Below are 19452 nucleotides of genomic sequence, written 5' to 3'. Positions count from 1 at the left end.
GATAGAACAGATCACACACCCGCAACGCAAGCAGTCATCATGCAAAGCGGGAAGAGGCGTTTCTAGCCTTCTTTTCCCACATCATGGCCCCGGCTCCCCGGGTTCAACTTTGTCAGTTCTCTCATGCCATTTTTATGCTTACCGATTAGAAAAGTGAAAAAAAGAATGATCGCCCCACCGGAGGATATTTCCCCATCCTCCTTTCCGCGGCCGCCCAGATCTGACAGATCATTCCCCCATCATCAGCCTTTTCTTCTCTTTTTCGCCCTCGTCGTCGTCGTCGTCGTCCTCCTCCTCCTCCTCCGGTCCGCGGAAGAATACCCAGCCGAGGAAGTGAGGGAGAGAGGAAAAGGCAAAAAAGAAAAGGTCGTGCAACGGTCTGACAAGTCCACCTTACCTGTTTGCCAACTCATCATAGTCAGTGCAAGTCGCGGTCCGGCCGGTGTGGGTGTGGAACTGCTTGCTCTCCTCCCCCTCTTTAAGAAGAAGAAACCAAAAGCTACCTTTACGTCGGACCGAGACCATCAGGTGATTTTACTTCGCTTACCCATTCGTTTTACCGGGCCGAAACACATGCTCGGGAAGTGTGTACACACGGTTCGGGAACGGGTTTAGGGAGAGAAAAGGAGGCAAAATTTGGGCAGCATTGTGCAACTATTTCTGGTACCCAATGATAAAGAAACGGAGAGAGAGAGAGAGACCTCGAGCTGCGGCCGCAACGCCAAAAAATATAAACGATAATGGTGGAGAACCGAGAACCGGGCTTTGGTTTTGGAGAGAGACGAAGCGGATGGATAATCATCGGCTCGCGCTTTGTGAGTGGTTGTGTAGGTTTGGGACACACAAGAAACGGGTAGCTGCATCATCACAATTCATTCCAGCTGCAACATGAGAGAAATCTCGTCCACCCCATACTACTCTGCCACCAAGCGAAAAAAAAAAAAAATGTCAGCCCACCTGGCAGGAAGGTTTTTGTCTTTCCGATTTGTTGTCACTTTTCTTTCATAGGGTAAGAAACGAAAACCTCATCGTCAACCTACCTCCCAATCCCAACATCTCTGCCTTAATCCAACCTCTACATATCTAATCGAGATCTCATTGGACTCCTACCCGATCACCTGCCAAACACACAACAGACCTTTGTGTTCTCTCGATTCCACACACGCGCGCGTGGCCCCGTCAAAACCTCCATAATGTAGGACCCGCCCGCTCCAATCGACAGGTCGCAGATCTTTACCCCCCCCTTTTTTCACCACTCAGAAACGGGAAATCGATCTAGGTGGCTGACTGGTGGGCGGCGGCCGGATACCTGTGTACCTCGAGGTACCCCCCTCAGCCCGCACTGTGGCAAGGCTGAGAGCGCTTCTCAGTGCGTGCGGGCGGGGCCTAGCTATAAACTGGAGTCCGACAGACAACACCGTTTTGGCATTTAAAACACTAGTCCCAAGAATTCCAGCTTTGAATTGCTCGCAAGCTGGAACGGTTACCCCTCGCACTGGTTGGAGAGCAGCGTTTGGCCAACAGATCAGGGTCCAGCTGTCGATATCAAAGCCAACAATCACTTCCACCCCCCGCTTTTAATCTTCTAAACCATCCATCTAAAACCATCATCAATGATATCATTCGCCTCCCCCTAAGGCTGACTGAACCCTGCGGCGCAGTCGAATTGCTGTCGTGAAAGCAACTCAGGTGTATGATTGGAGAATTTAATAACCCCCCCCCCCCCCCCGCCAACGAAGTACCTCTACCTGCCAAGCTCCCTCCTCCCCTCGCTAATCTCGACCGTAACAGTCAGTCAACTGACGTCACGGGATCTGGCTTGTGGGGTGGTAGGTGCACTGTGCGGGGTTTCTGCCCAGTGGTGGTGGTCCGCAGGAATGGGAATGGCACGAAATCTGTGGAGTAAATACACACTGTGCTCGCAACGAGCCGCAGGCTATCATTCCGAGTCCATCCACTTCTGCCCGACCGAACTTCTGGGATGATGGAGTTTGTCGGTTGCATGCATTGAGTGGGAGGGAAGAGAAAAAAAAAGCCGCATTTGGGGGGGGGGGGGGGGAGGGCGTGTGGGTGATGGAGGAAAAAAGCTTGCCAAAACCAACACGCCGCCGGGGTAAATGCAACCACATACTGTACCAGGAGCATCATATCATCTCCAAGCAGGCGATGATGCACTCATCAAACATTTGCAATCTTGGAAATATGTTTACGGCGCTTACTCCGGCTTGAGTGAAAGCTCAGAAGTCTTCTACCAACACAATTCCTCGGGTCTAGAACACCCAATCCTCCTTTCTCTACTTTCTTTTCGATCTGGAGCTACTAGTTTGACTCTCAGCTGCATCTGCAATCTGCAGCTTGCCAAGTCAGGGATAGAGCCGCCCACTGGGAAAGCAAACTCCCTCAGCTGAAAAGGCGGGTACGGGTGAAATCGTAAGATCGAGATAGAAAATCGAATAATGTAAGATGAAGAATCGAGATGTCGATTGCGATTGTGAAGGGGGAGTGTGACTCCTCAGATGACACTACTGCTGCACGCGCGCATGACAAGGCGTACGATTTGTTTCTGTTTGCCCGTTGGCCCCCCCGTGTTGGTGGTGCGGGAAAGGAGGAAGAGACAAGAGCCAAGGGAGAAGGATATCACATATCAGCTCTGGCTATAGGGCTCAGCCTGCATACACTGTGTGGTAGGTTGGCCTATATCAGCCGTCCAAATCGACCGGACGAACAAGCTATCAGATAGGGTGTTTCAATCAGCGCGCAATGACACATGATGGAAGACGGCGAGCAAGAAGCCAAACCTGCATTTGCCATATTGGAAGGGGTCTCGCTTGTGTCCGACGACTGGTGAGAGCATGGCAGGCTCGTGTCATGGGACGCAAGGGAAGACGCTGTTAGCTCGACGGGTTGCCTTTCCTTTGCAGGCTGACAAGGCTTCCAGAAACTCCTCGCAGGAAAGCTGGGAGACGGTCCCAGCTGCAGAGTACGTATCGGCGGTTTGGCTTTGCCTGGACCCTATGCACATGTATTCCAGGGAGCCAAGCAGATCCGATTCCAAACACACCGCTGCTGGCTAATGTGGTGTTTCTGCTCTGGTCCAGAAGCTGTCTTTTCTGTTGTGGTCCTCTCTTGTGTTTTGGCTTATCTGCCCTGTCTACCATGTCGGTGAACGAAATGGTTGTATTGTCTTTGTCGTATGTATCGTGAGTGTCCAAGTTCGAGGCATCCCCCGAAAGCAAGAAAAAGAAAAATACAACTGACGTCTAAAAGGCGGTCTAAATCGATAATATGTCTCAAAAGCACCCCCAAGAGCCGCTCGATCCCAAAGATTGAAACAAATTGCCCGGATCGGCTCTGGGAAGCGGACGGGTAATGCGTCCCTGGATCTGGATCAGACATATGCACTCCAGTGTGGTTCGGGTCAGAGTAAAACAACGGCTTTGACTGACGGGCGCGGCGGGTGAGCTGGGGAACGAGAGGCCGGATCCAAAGACCCGGACTGACTGGGAAAGTTTACAAAAACCAAGGAAATGTGAACATGGGTTTCTATTTCTTTGGCATGCGAAGATCGGGCCGCGGGAGGGTGCAGTTTTGACAGGTAGGTCCCTGCTGTTGTCAAGTGAGGGATGTTTACTCGAGGGAGTCATGGTGTTATGAGGTTCTGGATGGATGGTTGACACGTATGATCAACCAGTGATAGACTTGATCAAGTAGAACAAGCTCTGTAGAAAATTCGTGCATGCCTACCTAGCCGTTGACTTGCCGCTGCAATATCTGACAACAGTTTCAGGCAGTATTAGATATCCAGATCCGAACCGCACCCAATAAACCTCCACGCTGCTCATCTTCTAGAACACTCCGATGGGGGTGCTACAACCATAACAAGGCCAAGGGTCCGACTTTTTCGAATCCCCGCGAGGGCGTTTTTAGATGCCATTGATTGACCGTGTGGCCTCGTGTGTGTACAACTTCACAAGGTGTACGACAGGATGCATGTCACAATGTGATACTCGCGTGCGGCCTTATCGACTGCAAGAAGGGACCTCCGGTTTCTAGCCTCTGCTGATGAGTAATACATGGCTTAGAATCCAACCTCAGCTGTCAATGACGGCAGGAGAAGCATCGCTCTTTCCATAATACTACCTTTCAGAAGCCAAGCCGTCCGATCCGTTGGGGAGAAGGAGCATCGAGGCCGTTCCTGCCCATTATATACGACTTCATTCCGGGAAGTTTGCAACCGTCATCTAGCACGTCCCGGGCCCCCTCCTCGCCCTCGTCTCCGACCCCTGTCAAGCCGAGCAACACATTCCATTATCACAACAACGTCAACCACCACCACTCGGCCTGCTCCCCCGTCGTATCCCATCCTGTCCCTGACACCGCTTGCAAGTCTCAGACCCTGAAAATCGCACGTATCAACATGCCTCCCAACAGAAAATCATCACAAGGATCCCCCCCCTCCCTCCCCCTCTCATCGCCGAGTTCAAAGCCAAAAGACCGACTCGAAAACCCCTTGACACTGTCGTGTAAGAGTCGTACCTGACCACCCTCATCTGCACCTAGGGTCCAGTCAACCACCCTCATCACACCTAACACGATACACAGGCACAAGCTCCTCGTGGCCTTTCTCGCACCTCGTGTCCCCATGAACGGGACCGATATAACCTTGATCTTGCAGCAGCCAAGGTTCAGATCTCATCCCTAACACCCAATCAGCCAAGTCAAGGGAAGCCAGTCCCTAGTGGAACCGGGCGGGATGATGGGATTCCTGGATTTCCCCCTCCCACTCAACATGAGAATGTCAAGCCCAAGGGTCGTCCTTGATAAATTCAAGGGTCAATGACGACATGCCCACTTGATGTGAGGGACCCTGCCTAAAATTCCAGATCGATCGAACTCTCAAGTCCAACCAGGCCAGCCCGGCCAGAGGGTGGGAAAAAAAAATAACTTGGACCCTGAAAGAAATCGCTGAATGCAAGCTGACGACAACTTCAGGGGTTGGAAAGAAAAAGGGGGGACACAGCAGACGCAACAACACATGGGCGTGAACGGACGTTGGACCCCTTCCGATCGTTTGGACTCGATCATGAGGACCCTAGAGGCATGGCATGGCATACCAGACACGACACACCGCATGGAGAAAGAAGGGAAGAACAAAGACAACCAACCAAACCTAGGACCAAGACGAGACCAAGACCAAAGATGCGGTGTACTATACCTAGCTCCCTGAACCAGCTCGCTTGCTTGCTTGCTCGAGATGAACGAATGAGCGTTTTGGCTGTTTACACATGGCCAATTTGTCATGTGTGAGCAGATGTTAGCTTCATGCTGTTCAACTCTGGCGTCTGAATCCCTCTCTCTTACTCAGCGTGTAGTGACTAGAAGGTACATTTGGCGAACTAGCTCTACACAGTGTGTGTTGAAACGTACCAAGTGAAAAGGAAGGGTGATATCATGGCCCATCTGTCTATCCTTGGAGATGACGGCAGGCTCTGAATGAATACATGAAACGTTGTTTGAACCACAAGCTTACGTGGTGGTTTCCCAAACCAACAAAACCTTACCACAGACCACGGTTAGGAGTAGCTATGTAAACAAAGGGCTACCACCTACTATGAAATTGTTCAAGAGCAAAAGGTTAGCCCTGTCACGGACCAGATCAAAAGGCAGATGGATGGACTGCTCAATCAAACAGAGCAATAAAAGAGATGGAGGGATCACAAGACCTTCGCTCTTCTCTCAAAATACCCTCATCACAAAGTAAACAAACCCCTTCTCAAACCTTCCACCATACACACAAAGCAAGTCTCATCGTCCCATTCCATGTGATAGGTATCCACCCACCTAGGCAACTACACAACAACAACAATAAATAAATGAAATCGCAAAGAAATCGCCAAAAAAAATTAAAGCAAAAGCTCACCGGCCAACCCTTGAGGGTGGCCGGCTACGAAACCCTCAGTGGGTTTACTTCGGAATCGAACTCGGAAGCTATCAGTTGCAAACTCCCGGCGGGGGGACCGGGGGGCGGTAACAGCAGCTCCTCCAATCTGACCATTTGTCCTGACCACATAAGTGGCGCCCTGGCTGGATTATCAGAGCTGCTGTTGGAAAGTACATGGTTGACCTAATATATAAACCACTGGTTCGCTCCTTCCTCTTTCCACGTTAGGTGAGCATGAATGGACCAGCAGCAGCCACAACAGCTCTGAAGGGAAGGAGCAACCTGACGAGCACACTTCATGGCCAGGCAACAGGTTCTTCAACTCCCAAACAAAACGTGAAAGTGTGAGCATGACTTATAGAGGTACCTAATCTAGGGCCATAAAATCACAAAATCTCTACCCCCTTCTGGCAGTCTTCACTTCCTTTGAATCTCATTCCCATTCCTCCTCCCCTCGCTCTCCTCCTCCTGAAAATGACTCTGATGACCATGACCTTGATGTCCCGCATCATCAAACTTGTCCTTGATCTCCGCACGACCACGCCCAACAACATCCTTCTGGTCATCCGACGAACTCAAAAAATCACTCGACTCAAACAGCGCCCCATCCCCATTCTCATTTTCTTCCTCCTTCACCGTCTGCCCCATGACACACTCCCGCTCCATAAAGTCATCACCGGCGCCTCTCGTCTTGGAATGGCCCGGAAGTGGCGATGGACTCGCCGGAACAGCAGTAGCAGCAACAGGTGGTTGTCTGACCACAATAAAGGAATCAAGCTCCATAGCCTTTGGCGTCATCACAGCCCGCTGTATGGGACTCTCACTTCTCGCTACCCCCGAAGGGCCAGGGCTGCCAGTGAAAAACCTCCGTGGCGGAGGGCTCCGGTTGTTCCTCCGGCTGCTGACACGACGGACAAGATCAGTGGTTGTCTCCTCAAGGGCCGTAGCTGCCGACTCGAGAGCAGCACGGTTGAGATGAGCTGACGTCTCATCAATCAGACGGTTCTTCTTGCGAATCTCTGTCCACCGACTCATGGACCCCAGCTCAAGAATGTTGACACGGCGCATGCGGCTAGAGGGATTGCCCATGAGAAGAGGCCGCCACATCTCTGCGTCGGTCATGGTGTTTTGTGTGGCAGGTGCGGACACTTCAGAGCGACGGCGGATGCTCTCTCTGCGGTACTTCTCCCACTTTTCCATCTCGAGATTCTTGGAAACGGGAATGATTTGCACATCTTTGAAGCGAATGAGAACCGCGAGGAGAAGGAGCGTCAGGATTAACAGAATACCGGCAACGACACCAGTTGCAGCTTGCTGACCGAGGTTTCGCTGCAGATTACCTCCCACTGCCGTAGCCACAGCTGCCAGGACAAACCCAATCGTGTGGCAAACTGCAAACCCGGCTGTGACGCAGGGAAAAGACGAGTAGTTGGTGCGTTTGGATGACTTGTTGGAGGCACCACGCGGCCGGCCAGTCATTCCCGGGTGAAGATCCGAAGTGTCAAATGTCTCCATGATCAAGCCGTTGCATTCTGAGATGGCGAGACCCGAGAGCAAACCAATCATCGTAGCGAATAGTGTAGGGATTTCAAGAGGAACCGGAGGGCCGGTCGAGGCAAATGTGTAGGCGACTCCCACAAGAGGCAACACCAAGCAAACAATTGTCCGCCTCAGCAGGTGAGACGTCCATGAGAACTTCTTGTCGAATGTATCCTCATTTGACTGTTGCTGGTGGTGGCGACCCCGAGAAAATAAGTTCGCCTTTTGGAACGGGATGGCCACCAAAGCACCGAACGAAATGAAAGCGACACAGAGACCAACAAACGGTGACCTCAACTGGTATGACCTCGACGTCAAGGCACCCAGGAGAACAATGATTAGGACGACCTGGGCGTAGATCCATCCCGTGTAGAGCGCAATGATGAGAAAGCCAGGCTGCCGAAGCATCTCCAGCGACAACAAGATGCCATGGTACACCTCTTGCCCCCACCATGTAGGACCATCCTTGACACGATGCATCATGACCTCCCCTCGGGCCACCCTTCTCGAAACCCGGTTGCCGTTTCTGACCTCAGCCACGGATCTCCTGAACGGGGAGCGTCGGACTTCGGGACAGACAACATTCAAAAGAAGGATGAACATGATGAGGATGATGCTGACGTAGAATCCCCATGATGGGTTTGCGCTGTCAATGATGACGGCCCCAAGCAAGAACCCAATTCCAAGAGAGCCAGTGTAGCACCATGTCCAGAGCCCCAACCAAGCACCCATACCTCCTCCGTGTCTTCGCACGTCATGCTTGTCAACAATCTCTTGGTGCGGGTTGCCGCTCATCAACGAAGCCCCAAACAGATCAGTCAATACGGAGTGAAAGTTCATGCTAGCAAAGCCCAGGGTAAGGCCCATGAAGGCACGAGAACTCAACAGAGCCCATCTCCAGGTGCTGACATAGGGTGACCGAGGCTGGCTAACCGTGATGGCTTGGGGAAAGAGGAGAGGCATAGCCAAGACCAAACTCGACAGGATGTAGGGCTTCCGGCCATGAAGAAGAGGTAACGGCCAGAAGAAGAAGCTGGGGATGGCGAGACCAATGTAGAAGAAAACATTGCCGAGAATGGCGTAGTGTTGCAGGTCAGCAATCATGTACTGTATCGAAGGCACCATACCAGCATAGATGCCGATAAGAACACCAATGACAGCCGTACTCAGGCATGCAACCGTCGCCACAAAACGTTTCCGGACCGTAGACCAGTCGCGAGCAATGGGATGGCGTCGATATGCACGAGCGAGGCTGAAGCCCTGATAGCCTCTGAGACTGACGTGTGCCTTGCCACGAAGGTTGATGCGTCTGCTGTCGGTACCATTCTCGGGGTGAGGATCATCTTGCTCAAAGTGATCATCTTTGACCGGATATGATCTCTCGGCCGACGGCCCAGCTCCATCCGTCTCATGGAGCAGACTGTCCTCCATTGAATCATCAGGACGATGGTCAACAGCACCATCGAAGCTCCAAGAGTTTGATTTTCGTATCTTTCCCGAAATTGACTTTCCGGCGGGTCGCAGCTTGGCATCAGGTCTTGAACGAGTATCCTTAAGAGGAACATCCTCTTCCTTTGCACACAAGAAGCTGAAGCGATGGTTGAGCAAAGGAAGACGGCGGCAACTGCGACACTTCTTGACCTTCTTGGACCCTCTACTCATCAAAATGCAGCCTTGTTCAGATAGAGAATCTGTCTGGCCGTGATCGTCTGGTCTGGAAGGGGCGTGCGTGAGCGGGCTCACTGGGGGCGACAACTCCTGAAATCGACTCCGTTGAAGGTCTGATAGTGGGGCATGCACCATACCAGCGTTAAGCTTCCTGAGGCTCGTGACCCTCTTGGGAATCTCGATTCTGACGTTCCTACTGCGCATACCAGGAGCTGACCTATGATGTTTGGGGACATGAGGAGGCTGCTTGATCGAAGAACGTGGCGTAGCAACCTTCTCGATCGTTCTTTTGTGAACAGGAGGAGGAGGAGGAGGAGGAGGAGGAGGCGGCTGTTCATCGTCACTCGACTCGTAGACGCTAGGTAGGCTCTCGTGCACACTTGGTGGAGAGTTGTGAGAGTCTGCTTCATGGTCCACTGTTCCAAGCATATCGAGACATTGGTGGTCATCTTGGTCAACAGCTTGATTTGCCAAATCCATGGCTTTGTTGAGCAGTTGTTCCATGTTGCACACAGTGCGCTTGAACCGCGTATCCAAGGATGTTGACGCGGTGGAATTACCAGTGAGGTTCCTGATCCTTCCCGAGACGGGAGACGTTGGCTGATTGCCCGCAACAGACTCTACCGTATTTTCCCTTGCGGGTAATTCAGTCAACTTGGACTGGTACGTCTCATACGGCTTGGTGAGGTCACGGAAGAACGAGGCCAGACGACTGAGGTCCAAATTTCTTGGGGTTGTTATTCCGGTTGAGCGAGGACCATCCCCCGAGTTTGACGAAACGGTGGTCGTAGTCGCACGGCGAGGATCAACAGAAGATGCCTGAGAGGTGTTAGTAGAATGCCCAGTATCATGACGAATATGGAGCTCGCCAACCTTCTTGCTTGCAGTTGACAACTCTACATCCGAGCCCCTGGCTACCTCAGACGTTGATTCCTAGTATGCAGCCAACTCGGGCGCCGTTTCTGCTCGACGATTCCTTGTTCTTCTCTCCGCACTTGACTTGGTTCTTGGAGACTCGACCAAGGGACGGAGCCCAACACCCAGAAGATCTTCAGTAGACGGCTGGACCTTCGGCACAACACAAGAGCATGGATGGACAGTGGGAAACCCACACTCTAATGGACGTAGTATCGGATCCTCATTCTGACTGAATGACCTGCCGTTGGCCCACAACGTCTCTTCAGGTGCGTTAGCCGGTTCAGCATCGCTCAGCACAGCTGTCTCGTCCAGGATAGGACTGCGGTCTTGATGAAAGATTTCTCCTACAGCAGGTTGACCCGATTCAAATGGACTGAATACAGTCCCGTCCGAGATCATGGACTGGGCGGAATCTGCACGTTGATGGAATGGCGGCCCTTCCCCATAGAGCAACATATCGCCTATATGCCGGGAACTAGAGCGCGATGAATATTCGCTGGAGGGCCGGGATGAATCGGAACGGGCTTCTGTCTGCTCGGGTGCGAGGTCATCACAAACTTGGCCAGGGTCTGCCAAGCTGCTGTCCCGCAACGGTATTTCCAGTGGCGGATTAAGAAGTTTGATGGGGGGAATATCAGCTAGTGTGCGGACCTTTGACACCCCATGATACGGCTGACGTTGTTCGTGATCGGAAAGATTGAATGCCGTGACACCCAGAGCAGGCCGTACTTTGAGGGCTGAGCTGTGACCAGAGTGTTTGTGGTTGGAGACGTCTACTCTTTCTCTGCAAATGTCACCACCAGTGAGTCTGCGGAAGCGGTAGCCGACGACGGGGCCTTCTTCGTCTGAAGAATCATCAAAGAAATCGCCGAACGGAAACAAGCGTTTGTCTTTTTCAGGTGACTCGATTGGCTCGATAGGAGCGCATTCAACCCCGGCATCACAAAAATCGGCTCCTTTCAGCAATCCTGGATGATGAAGTTTCGCGTGGGCCTTCGTCGGATGCATTCGGGGATCGATGCATATCCTGCCTTGAATTCCACCACCAGAATGACCAGCTTCTGGATCAGGTTTCCGTCTTGTTTCCGGAACGACTGGTAGAGGCTTCTGTACCGGTGGATGTGACAGGAAGCTTCTCGGAGAGCCTTCACGGGACCCAACAAGCCCGGGCGTAAAGTAAGACAGAGGAGCGGCTTTGTCAAGCCAGGGAGGATGGCTGGCCGACAGGTTCTGCAGAGCATCCTGGTATGCCTTGCTCGATGAAGGCACGGTCGAGACACCCTCACCGAAATCTGGCAAGCCAACTGGTGCGGTAGTGAAGCAACAAGACTCAGGACTAGGAGGTACGTCTGGTCCGGTTGTGCTCATTTGCAGCCCAGTGCGGAGCTCTGGCGGGTGGTTGGCATTCATTGTGGTGAAGTCGGAATGAACTTGAGGGAGAGAGTCTGATGAACAAGGGACAGGAGGCGATGGCCTCGAGGCTTCTGGACCAGCGAAGGGTGTAGGAATGGTTGGTGGTTGGTTGGTTGTTTGGATAGCCTCTGTCCACGTCGGAGGAGGAGATGAAGATAACGTATAGGAATTAGGACATGAACGAAAGACGATGCAATGAAGACTAAACGGGGGTGAAGATGAATGGAATTGGAAGAAGTGTAGAGCAAGGGGATTGAATGTTGGTCTGCCGTCATCGAACACTTGCGTGGCAAACACTCCCACAAAATATCTGATAAATGGAAAGAGCGCCGAACAATCTTGCCATGGGCCCCGAAGGCAGGTCAATCAGGGGAAGGAGGCCTGGTGTTAGCATGGAAGGTACGCTTCAGGGACCTAGGCCAACCCATTGAATCAGCACAAACATCAAATCAAATCGGATTGTCTCACAAGATAATTAAAGCCAAACTGGCAAACTCTTGTCAACGCCCAAGTTTATCATCCGCCCATAATAACGCCAAAAATGCAAATGCTCCTAGCGAATCTACCCGTACCTTAACCCTCTAGAGCAGATCATAATCATCGAGCTTGTCGCGGTACTTCATGATGTTCCGCTTGATCTTGCTGTCAGCGGTCCAGGTGACGAAGTCCTCCATGCTTCTCGTCACCAGAAAGCTGGGATCTTGGATTTGCTCAACACCAACACGGACATGGCCCTGCTCCACCATCTTGGTAGCAGCCTGGACGGTCTCGGCCATGCGTAATCTGGTCATGACGACTGGTAACCGCCGTCTGGCAAGGGCTGAGACTGTGACTTTGTGCTCGACATTAGACAGCTTTGACTTGGTCTGGAATCACCAGTCAGTATGGGCATTTGCTTTATCATGGAATGGGGTCACACACCGAAAGAATGCCCATGTCATAGAGCTTGTCCAGAAGAAGGGTCTCGTGTTTTCTTCTGACCTCGTTATCTGGTGGAAGCAACTATCGAGGATTAGCATGCTGGTTTTCAAGAGTCCACTCATTCGGAGACCAAACTTACACTAAGACGGTGGGCCAATTGTCGAAGAGAGCCACAAATCTTGTTGTATTTGTGCTTTGAAAAGGTCAGTAATGGTCCAGATGCAACGAAACAGTCAGATCCTCGATGCCATCAAAACATACATAATCCTCCGGCTTCTGAATCATATACCGCCTACCAACCATTAGCCCCAATTCATCAAAAACCACAGTACAGAATCCATACCTCGAAACATCATGATCCCGATGCTTGTTATCCTGCTTGTAATTGACAAAGTCATGCCTGCGCATCCCACATTAGCCTTTCTCCCTTTCTCGATCATTCCATCACCACCCACTTCTTCAAGAGCTTCTGCTCATGAAACTTGAGTTTCCTGACCATCCTTGCTGCTCTCCGATTTGTCGCCGATCAAAAAGTCGATAGTTTCGTCTTTTGTTGTTTGTCGCAAGTTTGTCACTGATTAAATTCACCAGCAAAACAACAGCACCTTGATGGCATCCTGCAACCCAGAAATTTTGGAGAGAGAGCCTTATCGCCCCCCCACATCTGCCTGCCGCAACCCCTGTCTCACGCCAAGAACCACCCACCTCCCCACATTAAGCTTTGCAATTCCAACCAATCACGGCATTCCAAGCCTCAAAATCAATAACCCACCAAAAACTATCGCGAACTGCACCGTTGAAGGTCGCTTGACGATACCTCCCCGTCAGCGCCGCCCACACTCACCCTGCCCATCAGCAACCATGTCCACCAAAACCTTCCGCCCCCTAGCCCTCCTCCGGCCAACAGCAAGATTCTACTCCTCCCAACCCACCCCCTCCCCCGCCCTCCTCACCCGCTCGCCAGCTTCAACCAAACCCCCAACAGCAACCCCCTCCCCAACCTCAATCCTCGCCTCCCTCTTCGCCCCGGAACAACCCTCCGCCCCCTCCCCCACCGGCCACACCAACTACGGCTTCGAAGCCGCCGAGGATGTCGTCAAGCACCAGCACCGCGCCGACATGTACCTCCGCAAACACCCCCGCCGCTGGCGCGAAGGCGACGTCTACGCCCCCCACGACCTGAGCCCGGCCGAGGCCAAAAAGTGGAAGGTCGTCAAGAGCCCAAAGAGGGATGTGATTGACATGTTGGGGGTGAACCCGCTGGATAATTACAGGGTAGGTCTTGCAGTCCGGTTTCCTTGCTCAAAGATGAAAGTGGGTTGTATATCAGGGGCAGGCAGGAATGATGGAAATCATGGAAAGAAAGACATTAGACGAATCTGATGGTGAAAGGGGAGGAGGAGGGAAGTTGTGGCAGAGAGAAAAGGAGGGCAGAGTAGCTGAAAGAAAATGGGTTCAGTTGCTAACACAGACAAAACAGAATTTCTCCATGATCTCCGAATTCATGACCCCCTTGGGCAGAATCATGCACTCCAAGGACACCGGCCTCCGTCCCGTCAACCAGCGCAAGATGGCCAAGGCCATCAGGAGGGCCATCGGTCTCGGCATCCACCCATCCGTCCACAGACACCCCGAAGTCATGAAGATGAGGGGGAGGATCAACACTGCCATGAATTTCTAGTAAAATTGCAACATGAGGGGAACAGGAAGACGGTGTCGGTGTATATTATTCAAATGAACTGTATCAATACAAATGGGCTACATTTTGTCATCAACCACCCCTGAGGTAAACCGGACAGCCTCGAGTGAAGAACTTGTAACAGCACAATAACCATCTCAACCTGGATTGTGTAAATCCCACACCCCAACCTTTCCAAGTGGTTTCATATATTTGTATATGTACAAAAGTTACAACAGTTTGAAATACAATTCGCTTTTCTATACACAGACACACACACAAACATTTTTTTGCATTTTAAACCCCAACCACCACCCCCTGGCCACCAAAATACCCCGAAATGACTTTTAGTTCATGTCGTTTAAATAATCCACCCACACTCTTCAAGCTTCAAACCTCCTCTCAATATTGTACTTTGGCCCATCAATCGTCTCCCTCCTCCCCGTCTTCTCCAGCTCACCCCATACCTCGGGGTGTTCCACCTTTGCCCAATCAGCAAACGCGTTCTTCCCTTCCATTGTCGGGATGGCATTGAATGTTACCCCCAGCCTAAAATTGGTCAGTATAAATCACTTCACCATAATAGAGGACAAAAAAAAAACCTACGTCTCTACCCCAACCCCATACCCCAACCCCAACCCCCTCTCCATCTCCCCAATCAACTTCTTCACCTCATCCTGCGCCTTCCCGCTCGCCGCCAACGCCCCCAAATACCCATCAAACACCACCTTTGGAATCTCCAAATCCATCCTCACCATCTTCTTCCAAATCTCCCTCGCCGTCTCCTCCCCCCTCGGCGCCAGCTCGCAAGCCCACATCACAATCGCCAACGAGTTATAGCTCGGCCCCTCCCTGCTATTCGTGATATCCCTCCAGAAACCCAACGCATCAATCGGGTCCCCGCACGCCGCGTAAGCCAGCATCAGCCCATTGTACAACTTGGTGTTCATCTCCACCGTCGTGTCCATCTTGAGCATGTTGTGCACCATCCTCAGCGACTCCGCATCTGGGAACCGCCCGATACCCTCAAAGCACTTGACGTAAATGTCCGAGTTTGGTCTCTGGGCTGGGTTCCCGTGTCCGCGCATGTGTCCAAAGATGTAACACGCCATATCTGGTCTCTTGCGGTCAAAGAACGAGTCCATGAGCCGGACGCGCTCCTCGGTCGAGGTTTCCGGGAAGAACTGTTTCAGTAATTGGTAGCAGTCCCAGACGCGGGCCGTGCTGATTTTGCGGTCGGTGATGTAGTCCATCATCGCCTGGCGGACTATGGCGCGCTCTTCGAGAGAGTAAGATACCGTGTGAAGTGATAGGGTATCGATGACTTCAAACTGTTGGTCAAACCGCAAAAAGACACCGCAGAGGGATCTGGTAGTTTCCGGTTCGAGCGTGATATGTCGGTGCTCCAGGTCGGCAGTGACGCTGATAATCCTCTCCAGCGGTGGCTGTGAAGAGGCGCAAAGGGTGCGGAGATACTTGTTGACCACCGGAACGTCCTCGTCGCCTTGGACGACTTTCTGAAGCTTGCCATACACCTCCGCTGCGCCGCTCATGTCACCAGCGTCTAGTCGGTAATCTAGCTGTATAAGCATTGTCTGGATTGTCGGTGGTATTCGGAGCTCTCTTCCGAGCATGGCAAACCTTTCCGCCAGGTAGGGGTTGTTGATCTCGGCAGCGGCGCTGATAAGAGAGTTGATTGTGTCGCCATCTGGTTCGAGCTTCCTGCTGGGGTCTTCAGTCTTTTGTGATCCCATAACCTTGAACATGCCCTTGATATCTTCCACGCCCTTCCCCTTGGCCAAGACGGCCCATTGAAATACAACGTCCCAGACCTGCTTTGCTGGCTTGGAGTTGACTACACCTTCGATGACCGATTCTAGCCACTCTTGCTCGTTGTTTCGTAGCGCAAATCGTACCACCGCCATGTATGTTTCAGGGTTGATGCTCCCAGCAAACAGTGGCTTGCTAAACCATTTCTTTGTTTCTTCAACTCTGTTGCGCTCGGCGTAGAATGTCGTCAAGATCTCGTGAACGCCAGCCAAGTACTTGACGCCGTTTTCCTTGACCAGTTTGCTGAATGATCGAATCAGTTCATCTTCCAAACCTTCGTTAGCAAGCCCTCGCAGGACCCGCATCCACATCCCGTTTGCTTTCTGAATAACCTTAAAGCCATCATCAGTATAGGCCCCTACCCGCGACGGCTTTGGGAGGTTCTCCTGGTAGTCGTTCATCCTCTCCACAGCCTCCTGCGATGCCCCGAACCTCGTAAGGGCGGTAATGAAATAGGCAAAGAACGTGCTTTGATCTCTGTCCGAGATGCCAATCGCCTGCGTGATCTCCTCCTCGCTCAGCCCGATGGTCCGCATATGGTCTATCCTCCGCTTCGTTTCTCCATACACCAACCTCACCAACTCGAGGTGGTTATCCGCTTTTCCTCTCGGCGGCCGCACAGCAATCTCGAGTATGAGCTTAAGATCTGCAAACGTAAAAGAGTCACCTCCGCCTTCGGTGGATAAAAGATGGCGCAACAGCCGCACGGCTAGAAAGGCCTGGGTCGAGTTTATGGACCCAGGAACACTGATACGGCGGCCTATTTTTGCTGCTCCTCCGCGCTTCCTCATATGGTTGAAAAACTCCTTGAAGCCGGTGACCAAGCCTTCTCTTTCGGGTGGGCGGGCATCTTCGACCTCGAGGGCCCTGAACTGGAGCAAGGTTTCATAGCCGGGCGGGACGTCGGGAGCTTTGAGTTCGCGGGCAGGCTTCTTGAACACGCCAAAGAAGGTTCTTCGAGGTGGTGTCGTGAGTGTCAACGAAGGTGTCGAGGCAGCGAGACATCGAGCGCGGGCGTGATAGCTCGAGAGCACAGAAGCGGGACATGGAGGGGCGCCAGGGCCGCCGGCCAGCAGTCGACGGTGGGCATTGCGAGTCAACTGCGACCGCATGTTGGGAGATGGAAAAGGAAAACTAGACCGAGGCAGCCGTGCACATGTTTGGTTGTGTTGTCGTCCTTTTGCCGTCGCAATGGCGGGCGGGGAGACGGATATCGACGGGAGCTTCTCTTTCCCAAGCTTTTTTCGCCAGAGCACCACTTGAATGATGACGCTCAATTTGCTTAGGTCTGCTTGCTGTGGCGGCAGTGCTTGGCGCGCTCAGGTGCTCTCCCCTGCAACCAAAGCTGCAATCAGCGGTCGGGTCCGATGATTTGCCGAAGCTTGACGTTCGGTGGCCCCTCCTCCAACGGGCGAACTGTCATGGACTCATGGACACTTCATCTCGCAGCAATTGGATGCCCCTTGTCCAGTGTCTGATCTATTTGTTGACTTTGGTCAAGCATGACTGACCCCTTTATTAATAGGGTGCAGCCTAGGACATTGGGCGGTCGCCGACGATGCCTTCCTGTCATCCATGGTGCTCCCAGGTCATCAGGCATGCCTTCCTCCATGGCTATCATGCCTTCCCCAGAGGTTGTCATTTGGCACAACCGTATTTTGCATGGAAAGGTTGAAAGCGCCACTGGGCAACATGACGTTTTTGCCCACCAACGCAAAATTTGAACACTTGGTCTTTTCCAAGTATATCAGGCGGTTTTCTTTCCTGGATCACTTATTTCTTTCTTCTCTTCACTTCCAACACTTACTGATACACTTACTGATACACTTACTGATACACTTACTTCTTATCATCTCTCATTTTCTCCCCAATCGAACCGAGAAACAGTCGACATCATGAGTCTGCTGCGGACATTTCTTGAATCCATCAGCTTCCTTTTTACTCGAAGACGAACCATGCCATTCCCCAAGTTGGAAGACGGGCCCAAGTTGGAAGACGGGCCCAAGTTGGAAGACGGGCCCAAGTTGGAAGACGTGCCCAAGTTGGAAGACGTGCCCAAGTTGGAAGACGTGCCACGTATTGTCGAGAATGAGCTGTCCTGTTGGCACGCTGATCTGGCATCCCTCCACGACATCTTCTATCGGCCGGGCCACGACGACGTCATCAGCATCTTTGTTCTTTGCGACGATATTATACATGCGCTTAGCGTATCCAGCCGATGCGAGGGCAACTTCGACCACGACGCAGAGGACCTCCAGATCGAGTTCGACTTGATCTCAAGGACTAGGCTTGTCCAGCACCTGAGGAGCGCCATCCAACTCCGTAAACAGGCGCACAAGTGGGGCAACACTTTGCGGGAACTCAGCAGCAAGCTTGAGGGAGGGCCACGGGTGAGGCCCAGAATTGGACTCGGTGATTTGGCTACGACTTGGTCCGTTTATGTCGCGGCATGCAACCAGTTCAACCGTCGTTTCCTGTACAACGGCATCCTACTGTTCCTTCTGACGGTGAGTGTTTCCACTAACTTCCTGGCCACTTCAGGATACACCACTAACATAGCAAATAGTTCGTGAGCTGTACACTACTGCAAACATACTGGGCCATCCCAGTCATTATTCTTGGCTATACAGTCTCTTGCTGCCAACAGTGCGTCTCCACCCCTCTTCGATAAGCAATGATCACAGAAGCTAACCAGCACCACAGTGTCTACAAGGAACACATCGAAGCTCAAGCTCAGCGTGTTCAGGTCATCAAACTTCTCAAGGACTCTATGGACGAGGTACCCAGCTTGTTAGAGCGGGCACAGGCTTGCGAGAACAAGATTACGGATCTAGTGAGGAGGTCGCGTGTCTATCCACCAACCATATCCGACTTTATTACCATGGCCTGCAGAATACATGGGGAACCCAGTATGGACGAGAGAAAGGCTCGAGTGAATGTTATGGTGCCCCAGTGGATCGAGCTGTTTGGGAACACTGACCTGCCTCAACATGGAGGATTGGACCAAGAGATGAGAAGGTTGGCGGGTGATATTGCCGACATGTTGATGTGGACTTTTGGGGATGCCGGCAGATATTCTGTGGATAGGGAGACTTGAGAGGAGACGAAGAGGGAGCATCAAATTTTGGGGTTCTGTGGGCCGGTAAGAGGGATGAAGCATGTGAGGTTTGCATTTGGGAAGGCTCTGATCCGAGTCGTCATACGTCTTGCTGCGGTGTATGTCCGTGGCGATGAAGCGATTATACCATATGATCAAAGCTGCATGCTTTGGCATTTTACTGGGAATGATAGAGAGCGTTGGTTGGCCAATCTGCTTCGCAGTGTGGTGATGTTGTGAAGTCCAAGATGTCTTGAAGTTCATGGTTTGTGAAGCTCGAGTTCAACCCTAACCCTTCCTTCTGATCCAACAACACCAACCCACCCATCCATTCATCTCATTGGTCGCCTTTTCACTCACAACAGTCAACTTACACGACTTGCTCAACTTCCAACTTACAACTCACCGACAAAATCACCCCCGAGTCACATCTACTCTTCTTCTCTG

General features: G+C 52.1%; 5 protein-coding genes across 5 annotated transcripts; 2 read left to right on the top strand and 3 right to left on the bottom strand.

Annotated features, from left to right (window-relative positions):
- Positions 1-6358: 6358 nt before the first annotated feature.
- Positions 6359-11476, bottom strand: PODANS_2_1870 (uncharacterized protein; the record flags this gene model as incomplete). The annotated part of the gene is made up of 2 exons (XM_001910899.1): positions 6359-10081; positions 10169-11476. The coding sequence occupies 2 exons, from the start codon at positions 11474-11476 to the stop codon at positions 6359-6361; spliced, it is 5031 nt and encodes a 1676-aa protein (XP_001910934.1).
- Positions 11477-12060: 584 nt separating this feature from the next.
- On the bottom strand, positions 12061-12899 carry PODANS_2_1860 (uncharacterized protein; the record flags this gene model as incomplete). Its single annotated transcript, XM_001910898.1, has 6 exons — positions 12061-12345; positions 12401-12481; positions 12540-12593; positions 12662-12692; positions 12744-12800; positions 12856-12899. The coding sequence occupies 6 exons, from the start codon at positions 12897-12899 to the stop codon at positions 12061-12063; spliced, it is 552 nt and encodes a 183-aa protein (XP_001910933.1).
- Positions 12900-13009: 110 nt separating this feature from the next.
- PODANS_2_1850 (uncharacterized protein) lies at positions 13010-14081 on the top strand (the record flags this gene model as incomplete). The annotated part of the gene is made up of 2 exons (XM_001910897.1): positions 13010-13675; positions 13731-14081. 2 exons carry the CDS (start codon positions 13010-13012, stop codon positions 14079-14081), a joined length of 1017 nt encoding a protein of 338 aa, XP_001910932.1.
- Positions 14082-14461: 380 nt separating this feature from the next.
- On the bottom strand, positions 14462-16699 carry PODANS_2_1840 (uncharacterized protein; the record flags this gene model as incomplete). The annotated part of the gene is made up of 2 exons (XM_001910896.1): positions 14462-14627; positions 14685-16699. The coding sequence occupies 2 exons, from the start codon at positions 16697-16699 to the stop codon at positions 14462-14464; spliced, it is 2181 nt and encodes a 726-aa protein (XP_001910931.1).
- A 1104-nt stretch (positions 16700-17803) lies between these two features.
- On the top strand, positions 17804-19005 carry PODANS_2_1835 (uncharacterized protein; the record flags this gene model as incomplete). Its single annotated transcript, XM_001910895.1, has 3 exons — positions 17804-18415; positions 18475-18554; positions 18612-19005. The coding sequence occupies 3 exons, from the start codon at positions 17804-17806 to the stop codon at positions 19003-19005; spliced, it is 1086 nt and encodes a 361-aa protein (XP_001910930.1).
- Between the last annotated feature and the right edge of the window lie 447 nt (positions 19006-19452).

The sequence above is a fragment of the Podospora anserina genome, chromosome 2, assembly GCF_000226545.1.
Source record: "Podospora anserina S mat+ genomic DNA chromosome 2, supercontig 2".
NCBI classification, from domain to species: Eukaryota; Fungi; Ascomycota; class Sordariomycetes; order Sordariales; family Podosporaceae; genus Podospora; species Podospora anserina.
The sequence above is the reverse complement of the archived record's forward strand: the minus strand, read 5'-3'. Positions and strand labels throughout refer to the sequence as shown.